This window comes from Suncus etruscus, chromosome 14 (genome assembly GCF_024139225.1).
Source record: "Suncus etruscus isolate mSunEtr1 chromosome 14, mSunEtr1.pri.cur, whole genome shotgun sequence".
In the NCBI taxonomy this organism is placed as follows: Eukaryota; Metazoa; Chordata; class Mammalia; order Eulipotyphla; family Soricidae; genus Suncus; species Suncus etruscus.
The window spans coordinates 81,373,438-81,387,724 of NC_064861.1; the positions used below are offsets into that span (position 1 = coordinate 81,373,438).

At 47.2% G+C, this 14,287-nt stretch overlaps 1 protein-coding gene across 1 annotated transcript; it reads left to right on the plus strand.

The window, feature by feature from the left end:
* Window positions 1-12,009: 12,009 nt before the first annotated feature.
* ZBTB32 (zinc finger and BTB domain containing 32) lies at window positions 12,010-14,078 on the plus strand. The gene is made up of 5 exons (XM_049787460.1): window positions 12,010-12,869; window positions 13,088-13,161; window positions 13,251-13,319; window positions 13,450-13,602; window positions 13,792-14,078. Exons 1-5 carry the CDS (start codon window positions 12,010-12,012, stop codon window positions 14,076-14,078), a joined length of 1,443 nt encoding a protein of 480 aa, XP_049643417.1.
* Window positions 14,079-14,287: the final 209 nt, after the last annotated feature.

The window sequence follows — 14,287 nt, forward strand, 5'->3', positions numbered from 1 at the left end:
GAGAGACAGAGAGAGGGGAGAGAAAGAGGAGAGAGGAAAGAGAGACAGAGGGGGAGAGAGAGGAGACAGAGAGAGAAGAGAGGAGAGACAGAGACAGAGAGAGAGACAGAGACAACTGCTTCAAGGTTCTCTCCTGAGACCCGAGCCAGAGCCACAGCCAATCAGCAACGTCGGAGTCTACGGACCAATCAGATCCAAGACCCCGCCCCTGGGCACGGGACTTGACAACCAATCAGGGGCGAGCTCGAGAAAGCAGCGCCTCACTAGCCGTTGATCGTTGAGGCGCGCTGGGGGGGCGGGAGCTAGTGAGGGGGCGTGGCCAGCGCTGCAGCCAATCAGAGCCCACTATGGGATGGAGGGGCGAGCGGGCGAGCTGTTCTGTTCACGTGGCGGGTCGTCGCTCTTCTCCCCAGCCTCACTCGCGCCCGCCGTCCACACCGTAACGGTCGGTCCCTCAGGTGGCGCCTGCTGGCGTGTGGCTGTGTGAGGCGCCTCACCAATGGAGAGAGGCCCAGAGACGGAGTGGGTGAGTGGTGACAGGTTTTTCCTTCCCGTTTCTTTCGGCCTTGCTTGTGGACCACACGAAAATGGAGCTCGAAGGCTTGGGCCTGCATCCCCACAGAGGTGTGAGAAGTGATGGCTGAGGGCCCACCTGCGGGCCCAGGCTTGGCAGAAGGCGAGTTGGCGTCGTCTGTGACTCTTGGGGCCCGTCTGACGTGGAAGCTGCTTGCCTGTGAGCCCTGAGAGGTCATCTGGGGGGTACACTGAGGTATCAGGACTTGGTTGAATGTGGTAGTTGAGAGGAGCCGTCTATGATGGCCCTCTGGGGCTCGAGGGGAGTAAGTGACCCTGAGGTGAAACTCAATTGTTTTGTTTTGTTTCAATAATATCTTTATTTAGGGCCCAGAGAGATGGCATGGACGTGTGGCGTTTGCCTGGCATGCAGAAGGACGGTGGTTCGAATCCCAGCATCCCGTATGGCCCCCCCATTGAGCCTGCCAAGAGCGATTTCTGAGCGTAGAGCCAGGAGGAAGCCCCCCCCCCCAACATTACTAATGCTATATTTAAGCACCTTGATTCCAGACATGATTGTAGTTGGGTTTCTGTCAAAGAACACCCTCCTTCACCAGTGCAGCATTCCCATCACCAATGCCCCCCTCTTCCCTCCCCACCCCTGCCTGTATTCGAGACTTCCCTCCCTCCTTGACATTGTTGGGATGAGAATTCTCAGTGTAGTTATTTCTCTTAACTGCACTCACCCACTCTTCATGGTGAGGAGGTGAAGCTCAATTATACTTGAGATGTTTTCTGGAATATTTCCAAGACATTGTGTGTGTGTGTGTGTGTGTGTGTGTGTGTGTGTGTGTGTGTGTGTGTGTGTGTGTGTGTGTGTGGCAACGAGCTCTCTTTTGTTAAGGGGGAAGTCTCTCAGGAGTCTTGATTGAGGCACTTTTTAAAATGTTGGGTGCAGGTTGGACCATACAGGCTGGTGAATCTAGTGTTGTTTTTCTCTGCACTTCCAGCCAGGCTTTTTGGCCCTTTGAGAAGCAGTGTGGCCTGTGTGGTGTGGTGTGTGTGTTTGCGTGTTTGCTAAACGGACTGTATTGGGTCATGCTTGGAGCTTTGCATCCCTTAGACTCTAGTATGGTGGTTGGTGGTGGGGTGTTTGTGTGTATATGTGTGTGCTAAACAGACTGTTTTGGGTCATGCTTGGAGCCTTGATCTAGGGGCCAGATCTTCTCCTTTTTGGTCTTTTCCAGATTGCCAGAATAAAGAATAGCCATCTCAGGGGAGAGGAATGTCATAGTGGAGCATGGGTCCAGGTGGGAGATCTGCTCCTCAGGAGATCACCCAGGTTGTCTCTTACATAAGATGGTTGTGCATAGATAATTGGGTCTCATTCAACTGCTCAGGCTTATTCCTGGCTATTTTCAGGGATAACTCCTGAGAGGGCTCAAGAGACCACAAGTGCTACTGGAAATTGTATCTGCGTCACTGCAACTATCAGGCTCAGATCTTATATTTCTGTGATAGAATGATGATGTCTAGTTCCACTCAACTGTTCAAGTTCAACATGGGATTAACGCTTTCAGAGAGCTTTCATGTAAGCCAGAGTCCTTACATAGGAACAGGAACGGCAGAGAGAATCAATTCGTGAGTCCATTTCAAGGTCAGAAATCATAAGAAAAATATTTAGAAAAGTCTATGAATTTTTTTATCCAGATACAAAACAGTATATTTTGTAATTGTACAATTTTTCTGATATAGTTGTTTCTGTGGATTTAAAACATTTTAAAACTTAAAGCAATGAGGTTATGTGATTTACAATGTCTGCTATTTTCTTTTCTTTTTTTTTTGTTTTGTTTTGTTTTGTTTTTGTTTTTGGGCCACGCCCAGCGGTGCTCAGGGGTTACTCCTGGCTGTCTGCTCAGAAATAGCTCCTGGCAGGCACGGGGGACCATATGGGACACCGGGATTTGAACCAACCACCTTTGGTCCTGGATTGGCTGCTTGCAAGGCAAACACCGCTGTGCTATCTCTCCGGGCCCAATGTCTGCTATTTTCAAAGAGATATTATCATACCCCCCAAACCCACAAGAAAAGGTTAAGAATAATTGCATGTGGGGTTGGTATGATAGTACAGTAGTAAGACATCTGCCTTGCATATGGCAAACCCATCTTCTAATCCCCTGTATCTCATAGGGTCCCCCAGCCCTGCCAGAAGTGATCCCTGAGCACAGAGCCAGGAGAAACCTCTGACTACTACTCGGTGTGTTACAACCCCCCAAGTCATTGGAATAAGGAGACTCATTATTTATAGGGCCTGAGAAAACTATAATATTCCTCATTTTAAATTAAATTTTATTATAACAGTGTGCTTTTCAGGATTTTCATAATACATTTGTTTTAGAAATGCAGTATTTCAGTACTTCTCCCACCACCAGTCTTAACTTTCCCTCTACCAATGTCACAGTTTCCCACCTGCCACTGAAGCTAGCTTGCTTAGAAGGTGCAAACAAATTTACTATATGTTGCGTGTTACAACACAGAGGCAAATGGAATTATAAAAAGATTAGATGAGAAGTGAATTTGTGATATTTGCTGTATCTCACAATGGTGCTACTAGAGTCATTGAGGTTTTACTGGGCTGACTAATTCTAGTTGAACTTTTTGTGTTACTGATTTCACTCATTCAATTTGGTGATCTTCTACATAACTTACCCATCAAATTTCCTGTGGTCCTACTGGAATGGCAGTACTATGATATTTGGAAGTGTTGCTCAGTTGTGAACTCCAGGAGCTATGGAACTGAAAATTTGGTGTCTTGGTAATTGAGATTAGTTGTGGAAGTAGGGAAATTCTATTCTGGAAGATGTTTGGTGTGGGCAGGTTCTACTGGTGTTTCTATGATGGGGGATTTACATTATTTTTTAAAGATGTTCCCAAAAAATTGTGTACAAAGCTATTTGGAAATTAATTTTTCTCTACCTGGGTCATTTCAAAATTTGGAAATTTTACCTCCCTTTGGGAATAGATATTTTACATTTTATTCTACATTGTACCCAAATAAATGGAGTTTCTTTTTTTAATATTTTTATTTAAACATCTTGATTACAAATATGATTGTGATTAGGTTTCAGTCATGTTAAGAACACCCCCCCATCTCCAGTGCAACATTCCCACCACCAATATCCCAAATCTCCCTCCATCCCCCCCCCCCCATACTCTAGACAGGTTTTCCAGTTCCCTCATTCATTTTTTTTTTTTTTTTTTGGTTTTTTTGGGCCACACCCTGTGACGCTCAGGGGTTACTCCTGGCTATGCGCTCAGAAGTTGCTCCTGGCTTCTTGGGGGACCATATGGGACGCCGGGGGATCGAACCGCGGTCCATCCTAGGCTAGCGCAGGCAAGGCAGGCACCTTACCTCCAGCGCCACCGCCCGGCCCCTCATTATTTTTTTTAATATATTTTTTAAGTAACATGATCATATTTGGGTTAAATGGAGTTTCTTATTCTATAAACTATTAAAATCGCTTTGACTTTATTCCCTCAGAGCCAGGTGCATTCACTAGTGCTCAGTTATCTATCAACTTGGAAGATTTTGATTGTGGACATGGGTTTGCCTCTTTGAGTTAATATCTTGGCTATAAGGCCCGGAGAGATAGCACAGCGGTGTTTGCCTTGCAAGCAGCCGATCCAGGACCTAAGGTGGTTGGTTCGAATCCTGGTGTCCCATATGGTCCCCGTGCCTGCCAGGAGCTATTTCTGAGCAGACAGCCAGGAGTAACCCTGAGCACTGCTGGGTGTGGCCAAAAAAAAAAAAAATCTTGGCTATATTTTAGATGTTATATTCAAAAAATATAAGTAATTATTAAAAATAAATAATGCGGGCCGGAGAGATAGCATGGAGGTAAGGCGTTTGCCTTTCATGCAGGAGGTCATCGGTTCGAATCCCGGCGTCCCATATGGTCCCCCGTGCCTGCCAGGAGCAATTTCTGAGCCTGGAGCCAGGAATAACCCCTGAGCACTGCCGGGTGTGACCCAAAAACCACAAAAAAAAATAAATAAATAAATAAATAATGCAGGGAGGGGCTGGAGCAGTGGCACAATGGAAGGGCATTTGCCTTAATGCATCTGATGTAGGATAGACAGCAGTTCGATCTCCTAGCGTCCCATATGGTCCCTCAAGCCAGGAGAGATTTCTGAGTGCATAGCCAGGAGTAACCCCTGAGCATCACCAGGTATGGCCCAAAAACAAAAAAAACAAACAAAAAATGAATAAGTATTGCAGGCCGGAGAGATAGTACAGCAGTAGGGTGTTTGATTTGCATGCAGCCAACCTAGGACTGATGATGGTTCAATTCCCGGTTTCCCATATGGTTCCCCAAGCCTGCCAGGAACGACTTCTAAGTGCAAAGCCAGGAGTAACCCCTGAGCACCACCAGGTGTGACCCAAAAAAAAAAAAACAAAAAAAAAAACAAAGAATAAATATTCCTTTAAAAGAAGAAAGCACAGTTGACCCTTGAACAATACATTTGAACTGTGTGGCCTTATTAAATAGAGCTTTTTTTTCAATAAAGATGTGTGAATAGATATACATGAAAATAATTATGAAATTATTTATCACATATTTAAATTTTTATATATAGTGTTAGTGATATGTCTAAAATCTACAGTGCTTTGTTTAATATTGACAATATTGAAGTAGATGCAGTCCATACTGTAAATATAAAAGGAGAACTTAGGGGCCAGAGTGATAGCATAGCAGTAGGGCATTTGCGTTGCACGTGGCTGACTTGGGACAGACATGGGTTCGATCCCTGGTATCCCATATGGTTCCCCAAGCCTGCCAGGAGTAATCTCTGAGTGCCACCACTGGGTGTGGTTCCCCCCCAAAAAAAAGGGTAAATTAGGGGCCGAAGCGATAGCACAATGGTAGGGCGTTTGCCTTGCACGTGGCTGACCCAGAATGGACCTAGGTTCAATTTTTGACATCCCATATGGTCCCCTAAGCCAGGACCAGTTTCTGAAAGCATAGCCAGGAGTAACCCCTGAGCATCACTGGGTGTGATCCAAAAAACAAAAAGAAAAATGGTAAATTTATAGTATAAATACATTCAGTACATTAAATATATTTTCTCTTTTTATTGATTAATTTTTTTACTCTTTTTCCTTAAAAAGATGCTTTTTCTCTTGTTGTGGGATAACTTACAAGGAGTGTTCAGTGGGCCATTCCTATAATTTTCTTCACCCCCCTTTTTTTTTTCATTCCTATAATTTTCAATATGGTAGTGCTAGTTGGTAACATGGTTATACAGTAGTACTAATGTCAATGCTTTGGCATTAGGTTCTAATTTAAAGATATTAAGAGTCACTTTTATTTTCTTTTGGGGGTATATTTTCCTTCCCTTACTTGCTATTGGTACACCACTCGAGATGTAAGGGATATATATATCCCCTGCACACAATTAGAAACTAAAGTATGGTATACATCCGTTACATAGTTCACTCTCATGACTATAGACCAATGGTTGAGGTCTATGGAGGCCCTAAAAGTGGCTCAAAGCCCTCTGGGCTAGGAGATTCAGGGTTCTGAATTGCCAGAAATTAGTTAAGAGTTGTAGGTTCCAGGTTCCAGGTGGATCCTTCCTAGATGCACTTGGAGTCTTCAACTTTTTTTTTTTTGTTTTGGTTTTTGGGCCACACCCAGTGATGCTCAGGGGTTACTCCTGGCTATGCGCTCAGAAGTCGCTCTTGGCTTGGAGGACCATATGGGACACCAGGGGATGGAACCGCGGTCCGTCCAAGGCTAGCGCAGGCAAGGCAGGCATCTTACCTCTAGCGCCACCACCCGGCCCCGGAGTCTTCAACTTACAGAGAGTGAGTACATCTGGGTTTAAACCAATAATGATATTTAATTATTTTCTTGAAAACAATCCCTTTAAAGAGGTCGAATGTGCCAGAAGCATTATCTCAATACATTGTGAAAATGCTGTGGAACCCAAGTTTTTTGTCCTAGTGTATTTTCCCCAACTTAATCCACAAAAGGTGTGTTATGATCTAGTCTCTGATTAGATTTTGGCTCACTTGCAGTGACTGTATTGGTTCTTGGGTCATATAGAACACAGTTTAAATGAAGAAATAACTTCACTCTGGTGTTCCTTCTCTGGCTTGTATTGAATGATCTAACTAGAAAGAGTGAAGTTTATGTAAGATTTACAGAAGTGATCTTTATATGAAATGCTCTGTAGAGTTTAACTTAATTTGTTGAAGGAGATGTGTATCTGGGGAATATGGAAAATTCACATAAATTTTTATAAATTAAATCTGGTTTAATTTGACTTTGGAGATACTCTAAGAGATTAAGGAAGAACATTCTTTATGAAATGGCCTTTTCTGAGGATTTAATTTTGATTATAATGTCTAAAGAGAATCCATACCTGTATTACTATGTTGACATTTTTATTTTTTTTTTATTTATTTATTTTTTTTTTTGGTTTTTGGGTCTCACCCGGCAGTGCTCAGGGGTTACTCCTGGCTCCACGCTCAGAAGTCGCTCCTGGCAAGCATGGGGGACCATATGGGACGCCGGGATTCGAACCGATGACCTTCTGCATGAGAGGCAAACGCCTTACCTCCATGCTATCTCTCCGGCCCCAATGTTGACATTTTTTTTTTTCCAATGTTGACATTTTTATATCAAGCTGGATTATACCTGAAGTTTTGAAGGCTGGTCTGAGCATTTTGGAGTCATTGGGAATATTAGGCATACAGGCACATAGTGGTATCAGGAAACATTCTCTCTCTCTCTCTCTCTCTCTCTATATATATATATATATATATATATAGATATATATATATTATATATATATATTTTTTTTTGGTGACGCTCAGGGTTTACTCCTGGCTATGCACTCAGAAATCACTCCTGAACTTGGGGGACCATATGGGAGGCTGGGGAATTGACCGAGGTCCATCCTAGGCTAGCATGGGCAAGGCAGATGCCTTACCGCTAGCGCCACCACTCCGGCCCCAGGAAACTAATTTTTAGCCAAGGTGTGTGCTGAGTATTTCAGACATTTCTCCCAACTGTCTCATTAGCCAAATCAGTAAGAATAAAAAAACACCAGATAAAAAATTTATTTAGGGGGCCAGAATGATAATACAGAAGGTAGGGCATTTGCCGTGAACGCAGCTGACCTGAATTCCATCCCTGGTATCATTTGAGCCTGTGAGAAGTAATTTCTGTGAGCTCAATGCCAGGAGTCACCCCTGAATATTGCTGAGTGAGGCCCCCAAATTTATTTAGTAATAAGGATATTAATGGAAAAGTCTGAGAGGCAGGACTGGAGCGATAGCACAGTGGTAGGCCATTGCCTTGCATGCAGCTGATCCAGGATGGACTTTGGTTCGATCCCCAGCATCCCATATGGTTCCCCTAGCTGGGAGCAATTTCTGAGAGCATAGTGAGGAGTAATTCCTGAACATCACTGGATGTGCCCCCCGCCAAAAGGGCAAAAATCATAAACTTTACCCCATATACTTTCTCCCAATGATTTCTTTCCTAATCTCTCCTCCTACTCTCCGTCCCTCACACCCAGTATGCAAAATGGTATATAATATATAACCTATAGTTTCTTGCTTCACTTCTGGAGATGAGTCCTGGGGATTCCTCCTTATCATGGAAAGTGGAGAATAATAAGCATAGTTCCTGAAACTAGAGAGGGGGACAATTATAACAAGTCAGCATTGTCTCGCCCCTTCCAAGTCAAAGAGCTGTTTGCTTCTGCTGACACTGCTCCATGCAGGATGAATTGGACTGTGCAGTCTAGACTGAAGGGAGAGAGAAGGGCCTAGCTTGGTACCAGCTTTTAAGGTCTTAAGGAGCTGGGGTGCAGAGGACCCTGGAGATACTTCTCAGGAACCTGTCTCTAAAGGGATACCCTTAGATGGGCTAGGCACCACGTAGGAGGCAAGATGGGGTTTCCCTTTCTTGGAAGATTTTGCTCACTGAGTGGGGAATCCCCTTGCCCCTTTTTCTCCCTTTTGGGTTCTGCGAAAGCCCACTGACAACTCCCATCAATTGCATTTGCGTACACAGTATAGTTGCCCTTTGAGCAGTCTTTAGCTCTCTCCATCAATGGACAAGCCACACAAGGGTGACCTGAGTCATAGACACATAATGTAGGGGTAGGAGGGGAAATCTGTACCCTGACAGACCCCTGTACCCTTACTTCTACACTTAAGAGTACCTTCCCGGGGCCGGGCGGTGGCGCTGGAGGTAAGGTGCCTGCCTTGCCTGCGCTAGCCTAGGACGGACCGCGGTTCGATCCCCCGGCGTCCCATATGGTCCCCATATGTTGCCAGGAGCAACTTCTGAGCGCATAGCCAGGAGTAACCCCTGAGCGTCACAGGGTGTGGCCCAAAAACCAAAAACCAAAAAAAAAAAAAAAAAAAAAAGAGTACCTTCCCATGACTTTCCCCATGTATTCCACATCTTCAGGAATTATTTCAACATTATAGTAAAGTTTCACTCCACATACATGTTTCAGATAGTTTTATGTATTCAAGTGCCTTTAATAGAGTCCCTGAGTGTGGTTGTGGAGTTAGAAAGCTCAGAAATGGAAAATATTTAACGTTCGTAGTAGCAAATGAATACTGCTTGCCCATTTGCATTTTCCCTTTCACTCTGACTCACCTTCCCCTGTCCCCACCCTAGTATGCCCCTTTATCAGCTCCACCCATTGGCACACCCTGTATGATCTAGAAAGGGTTAACTTTTGCCTGCACCTGAAGCCATAATGATAGAGGGAAGGAATGTAAGGTCTGATTTAGAGTCATTGGGAATATTAGGCATACAGATGCATATTTTTCTCCAGGATAAGGCATTAATAGAATCACGAAAAAAGAAAGGGAAATTTAAGAGGTGATAGAGAGATAGAATGCTTGCTTTGCAAGTGATCAATCTGGGTTTTATTCCTGTTACTTCATCTTGTCCCCTGAGCACCACAAGGAGTCATCCCTGAGCACTGAACCAGGAGTAAGCCCTGAGCTCTTCTGGGTGTGACCCAAAACCAAAACAAAATTAAGTCTCTTAGACTTCATCCTTTCCCCAGTGTATGAAAGGAGGGGAAACCTGAGGACCAGGCCTCTTTGGGCAGGAAGTGAGACAGACCCGAGTCCTGATTTCAGAGAAATGTCATTTGTCATCAGCCCAAGAGGTTTTCTTTTTTTTCTTCAAAGACCACCGCAAATCTTCCTGGGGTTGCCCCCTTTAGAGCTTGCTGGGAGGATCTGAGTCATCCATACAACCAGTCCCAGTGGTGGCCCTGATGACAGGGGTCATTCCCACAGAGTACTGGAGTCTTCTTTTTCAAAATCAATTCAGGGAGGAGGAGGAGGAGGAGGAGGCATGAGTTGGGCCCTCCTTTGCTCTCTTTAGATCAAAGATTTCCACCCCTTTTTGAAGTATTGGAAATAGCACCCAGCTGCTAAAACCCTACAGATACTTCTAAGAAACTGAATATTACTTGACTGGTGCTGTGTACCACCAAGCCACTTTCATATGCATGTTATTGCATAGTCACTCCCATTTTCAAATGAGGTGAGCAGAGGTTATTTCCATCCTAAAAGGTGACTTTTAGTAAGACCTAAAAGATGACTTGCTTAAGGTGGCTCAGTGACACACAGTTGTATCTAAAATGCAGGAGTGATGTTTTTTCAAAGTTACTATTGCCTCAGCTACATTATTATAACTCTAGAAGTTCGCAAATGAACTGAGAGTCAGAGATAGAAGGCAAAATGCCCAGGTTCTGGAAATAAAAGGAATGATGGCACCTGGGGAGATAAAGCAAAGGCGGGGGAAACCACACCCTTATGGGGGACTGAAGCAGACTAGTACTTACTTGGACATCCAATGGAAGACAGTGAGGTTAGAGGCGTGGCTAGCTGGGGGGGGGGGGTGTAGGAGCCCCAACAGCAGTTCAGAGCATGTGGTGTCCAGGAGGAACCGACAAAAACTGGTGAGTTGCATCTCCCCAGCTGAGACTTTCTCCCATTACACTTTTTTCTGTCTACTTCCTGCCAACCTGTGGCTCTGTCTGTGTCCAGATGTCTTCCTTCCCAGATGGGTCCTTGTGAGCAGTGAGCCCATCTTAGGAATACATCTGCTGGAACTGAGACACTGAGACCGGTCTGTCTCCTTCTATCTGGGTTCTTGGTTCTTTTCTTAAGTCAGTAAGGTGGTTTTAATGAGTGATAAACTTCTGGCTTGTTTTCTTTCTCCTTTTGGCTTTTGGAAAGCAAAATTAAACTGTGTTCTTATTCTAACCTTAAAAGAGCCTCCCCGGGCCCGGAGAGATAGCACAGCAGCGTTTGCCTTGCAAGCAGCCGATCCAGGACCAAAGGTGGTTGGTTCGAATCCCGGTGTCCCATATGGTCCCCCATGCCTGCCAGGAGCTATTTCTGAGCAGACAGCCAGGAGTAACCCCTGAGCACCGCCGGGTGCGGCCCAAAAACCAAAAAAAAAAAAAAAAAAAAGAGCCTCCCCATCTCTATGGCTCGCATTTTTCCTTTTGCCTGTTTCCTTTGGAGAGCCCAAGTTTTCTCTAAAATGTCTCCCTGGGGTGAGGAGTCTTCTTCCCTGTGGTCTATACCTACTCTCTAAAGAAGCCATTGGTGTCCTCCAATTCCTTCTCTCAGGATACATTCTAGAAGATTCAGCCACAGAGAGATGTTAGAAGGAGACCGTAGCTCCTTCCCATCTTGATGCTTTCAGCCTCGACACACAGCTTTCTGAAAACTCCCAAAGTTCGGTTTTCTCCATCCCTGATTGTCTAGAGTTTGCTGTTGTTTTAGTTGGAATCAGGAAAACCAGGCTTATTCAGTTCTTTCCCTTCAGAGGGCGTTGGAGAGGTAGAATTATCACCATTTGCAGCGCTTAAAAAAAAAGTCAAGATAGGTAGGTATCTAATAGGTAGGGTTGTTTATACTAGCATGTGTCCCAATATTTGAGTTATTAACAGTGTAATACTTGGGGCCGGGCGGTGGCGCTGGAGGTAAGGTGCCTGCCTTGCCTGCCCTAGCCTAGGACGGACTGCGGTTTGATCCCCCGGCGTCCCATATGGTCCCCCAAGAAGCCAGGAGCAACTTCTGAGTGCATAGCCAGGAGTAACCCCTGAGCGTCACAGGGTGTGGCCCAAAAACCAAAAAAAAAAAAACAAAAAAAAACCAGTGTAATACTTGCTCTTTAAATCCTGAATTTGGTGTAATTTCCATTCTCTCACCAGCATCCCACTCCCAGCACCTTATTATTCTGAACAAAGTCAGGTTCTGTTATGGTTTATTTATTCCATTCAGGACAGAGAGCATTCATTTGGAACCAGTCACTCATTGTCTCTCCCCTCACCTCCACAGGCTTGAGAATATGCCGTTCTTCCCACCCCTTTCTACCGTGGACCCCACACTGTGGCCTTTAACTCAAAACTTCTGAGATTGTCATAGCAGCAATGCCCCAGTCTCCAGTAATACTGTCTAGTCCTTATGGCTCTGAGCGGCTAGTACGTCTAGCAGCCAGACTCCGACCAGCACTATGTGACACACTGATCACTGTGGAGAGCCAAGAGTTTCCTGCCCACAGTCTGGTGCTGGCAGGTGTGAGCCAGCAGCTGGGCCGCAAGGGCCACTGGACTCTGGTAAAAGGCATCAGCCCTTCTACCTTTGCCCAGGTGTTACACTTTGTTTATGGGGAAAGTGTAGAGCTGCAGCCTGGAGAACTGGAGCCCCTTGAAGCAGCAGCCAAGGTCCTGGAAGTACAGTCCCTGGAAGAGGTGTGCAGGAGGGCTCGAAGGAACAGGGCTAGAGAAGAAATGGGTTCTAGGATGAAGGAGAATCAGGAGCCAGACAAACTCACGTGGAATTCTGAGAGTGAACTAGGGGTTCTTGAAGAGAAAAGACGACTAATGAAGTTTGTTGGTGTTGGTGGGGGGCAACAGCAGGAGCACAGGCCAGCAGGAAGGAGCCCTGAGCTGGCGAGGGCAATGCAGACGGGTGAAGGAGAGCAGATGATAGCAGTGAAGCCCAGCCCGTCCTCCCTGGACCACCGGGAGGCAGATGGGAAACCAGAAGTAATCACGAGAAGGGAAAATGCAGGTTCTGAGAGTCTTGGGGAGTTCCCAGGCCCCATCCCTCCACCAAGTTCCCTCCAAACCAGCAGCATCCCTAGGCCCTGTCGAGCTGGAGCCCCATGGTGGGGGGAGGGCCAGCCTGCCCTGTGGAGCATCCTGCTGTTGCCACCCAGATGTGGCAATCCCTTCTCCCATAGCACCCCCATCACTGGAGCCTGGCAGGTCTGGCCTTGGGACCAGAGGTGAGTGAAGACTTTCCTGGTTGGGAAGGAGAGGCAGTGGTGATGGGGGTGGCAGGGCACCCCATTTCTTATCCCAAATGCGTTTTCTGAGCTGGGCATGGATCAAGTTAGAACACGCCACAGGGCAAGCCCAGCTTCTGGGGAGGACTTAGGGAAGGGGTTGATCAGGCTCCCTCAGGTATTGCAAGGTTGTGACTCTTCCTCCACTCCACTTTCAGGATCTTACCACCCCTGTATCCCCACAAAGGGTTCTGGAGCCAGAACCAGTTGGCCTTCTCCAGCCCTACCCCAGGTAAAGCCCTCGCTGCTCTTGGGCAAACCTATAATATGGTAGTGCTTCTGCTCAGCCTGAGTAAAGCACCCTGTTCCTGCTTCCTCCAGGTTCCCTCCCCCAGGGCTCCACCCAGTTCAGCCCTGGGGAGATGGACAAGTGTGACCGGAGGCCCAGCGGTGAGCAGGGACAGGGCATTTTGGTTTCCATCTTTCAGTAGCTCTCTGTCCCCTGAGGTCTTGTCTGGGTACCCATGTCCTGGTTCTGGGAGTCCCAGCCCTACCCTCTGCCTTCTCTGCGCCCTCCCAGATGCTTTTGCAGCCTGTGTGGGTCAAGTGGGCACAGAAGGCCACCGGGCTCAGCTGCCCCCGCCTGCTCGGTCTCGGCCCTATTCTTGTTCCGTCTGTGGCAAGCGATTTTCACTCAAACATCAGTTGGAGACACACTACCGGGTCCACACAGGTAGGGGAGCCCTGCCCGTTCGGAAGGGTCTGCCTGCTGTCAAAACCTGGTGGCTAGCGTGAGCCCCACTCTGTAGGTCTGGCTCCCTGCGGCTTCCTTACCCCTGGCACTACCAACCCTTAGGTCAAAATACACCACCTTTGCATTTGCCCTTCTTTTCTTCCCCGGCTTTCCCCTCACCCCTGCTAGGAGAGAAGCCTTTTTCCTGTAGCCTCTGTCCCCAACGCTCCCGGGACTTCTCGGCCATGACCAAGCACCTGCGGACACACGGGGCCGCACCCTACCGCTGCCCTCTGTGCCGGGCTGGCTGCCCCAGCCTGGCCTCCATGCAGGCGCACATGCGCGGCCACTCGCCCAGCCAGCTCCCGCCCGGATGGACCATCCGCTCCACCTTCCTCTACTCCTCCTCGCGACCTGCCAGGGCCTGGGCCTCGCCCTCGCCCTCTCCCTCTAGCGCCCCTTCCTCCACCACCTGACGGGCGGTCGGGAGCTCCCGGGCCACAGCCAGGACAGAAGTGCAGAAGGAAGGACGCCCCGCGCGCGGGCTGACTGAAGCGGAGCCCTCTCCCTGCCGGCCGCGGCCGCCGACGCCTGTGCTAGGGGCAGGGGGCCCGAGGGTTGGGAGTGTGCGCGAGTGAGGGGTGACTCTGGAGGTGCGGCACCAAAATAAAGTTTCCTGTGCCTC

Excerpts from the sequence above, each read along its gene's own strand:
- ZBTB32 (XM_049787460.1), top strand. The coding sequence starts at position 12,010 with ATGCCCCAGTCTCCAGTAATACTGTCTAGTCCTTATGGCTCTGAGCGG. Across the intron at positions 12,870-13,087 it reads GTCTGGCCTTGGGACCAGAG|GATCTTACCACCCCTGTATC; the intron begins GTGAGTGAAGAC and ends CTCCACTTTCAG. Across the intron at positions 13,162-13,250 it reads CTTCTCCAGCCCTACCCCAG|GTTCCCTCCCCCAGGGCTCC; the intron begins GTAAAGCCCTCG and ends TGCTTCCTCCAG.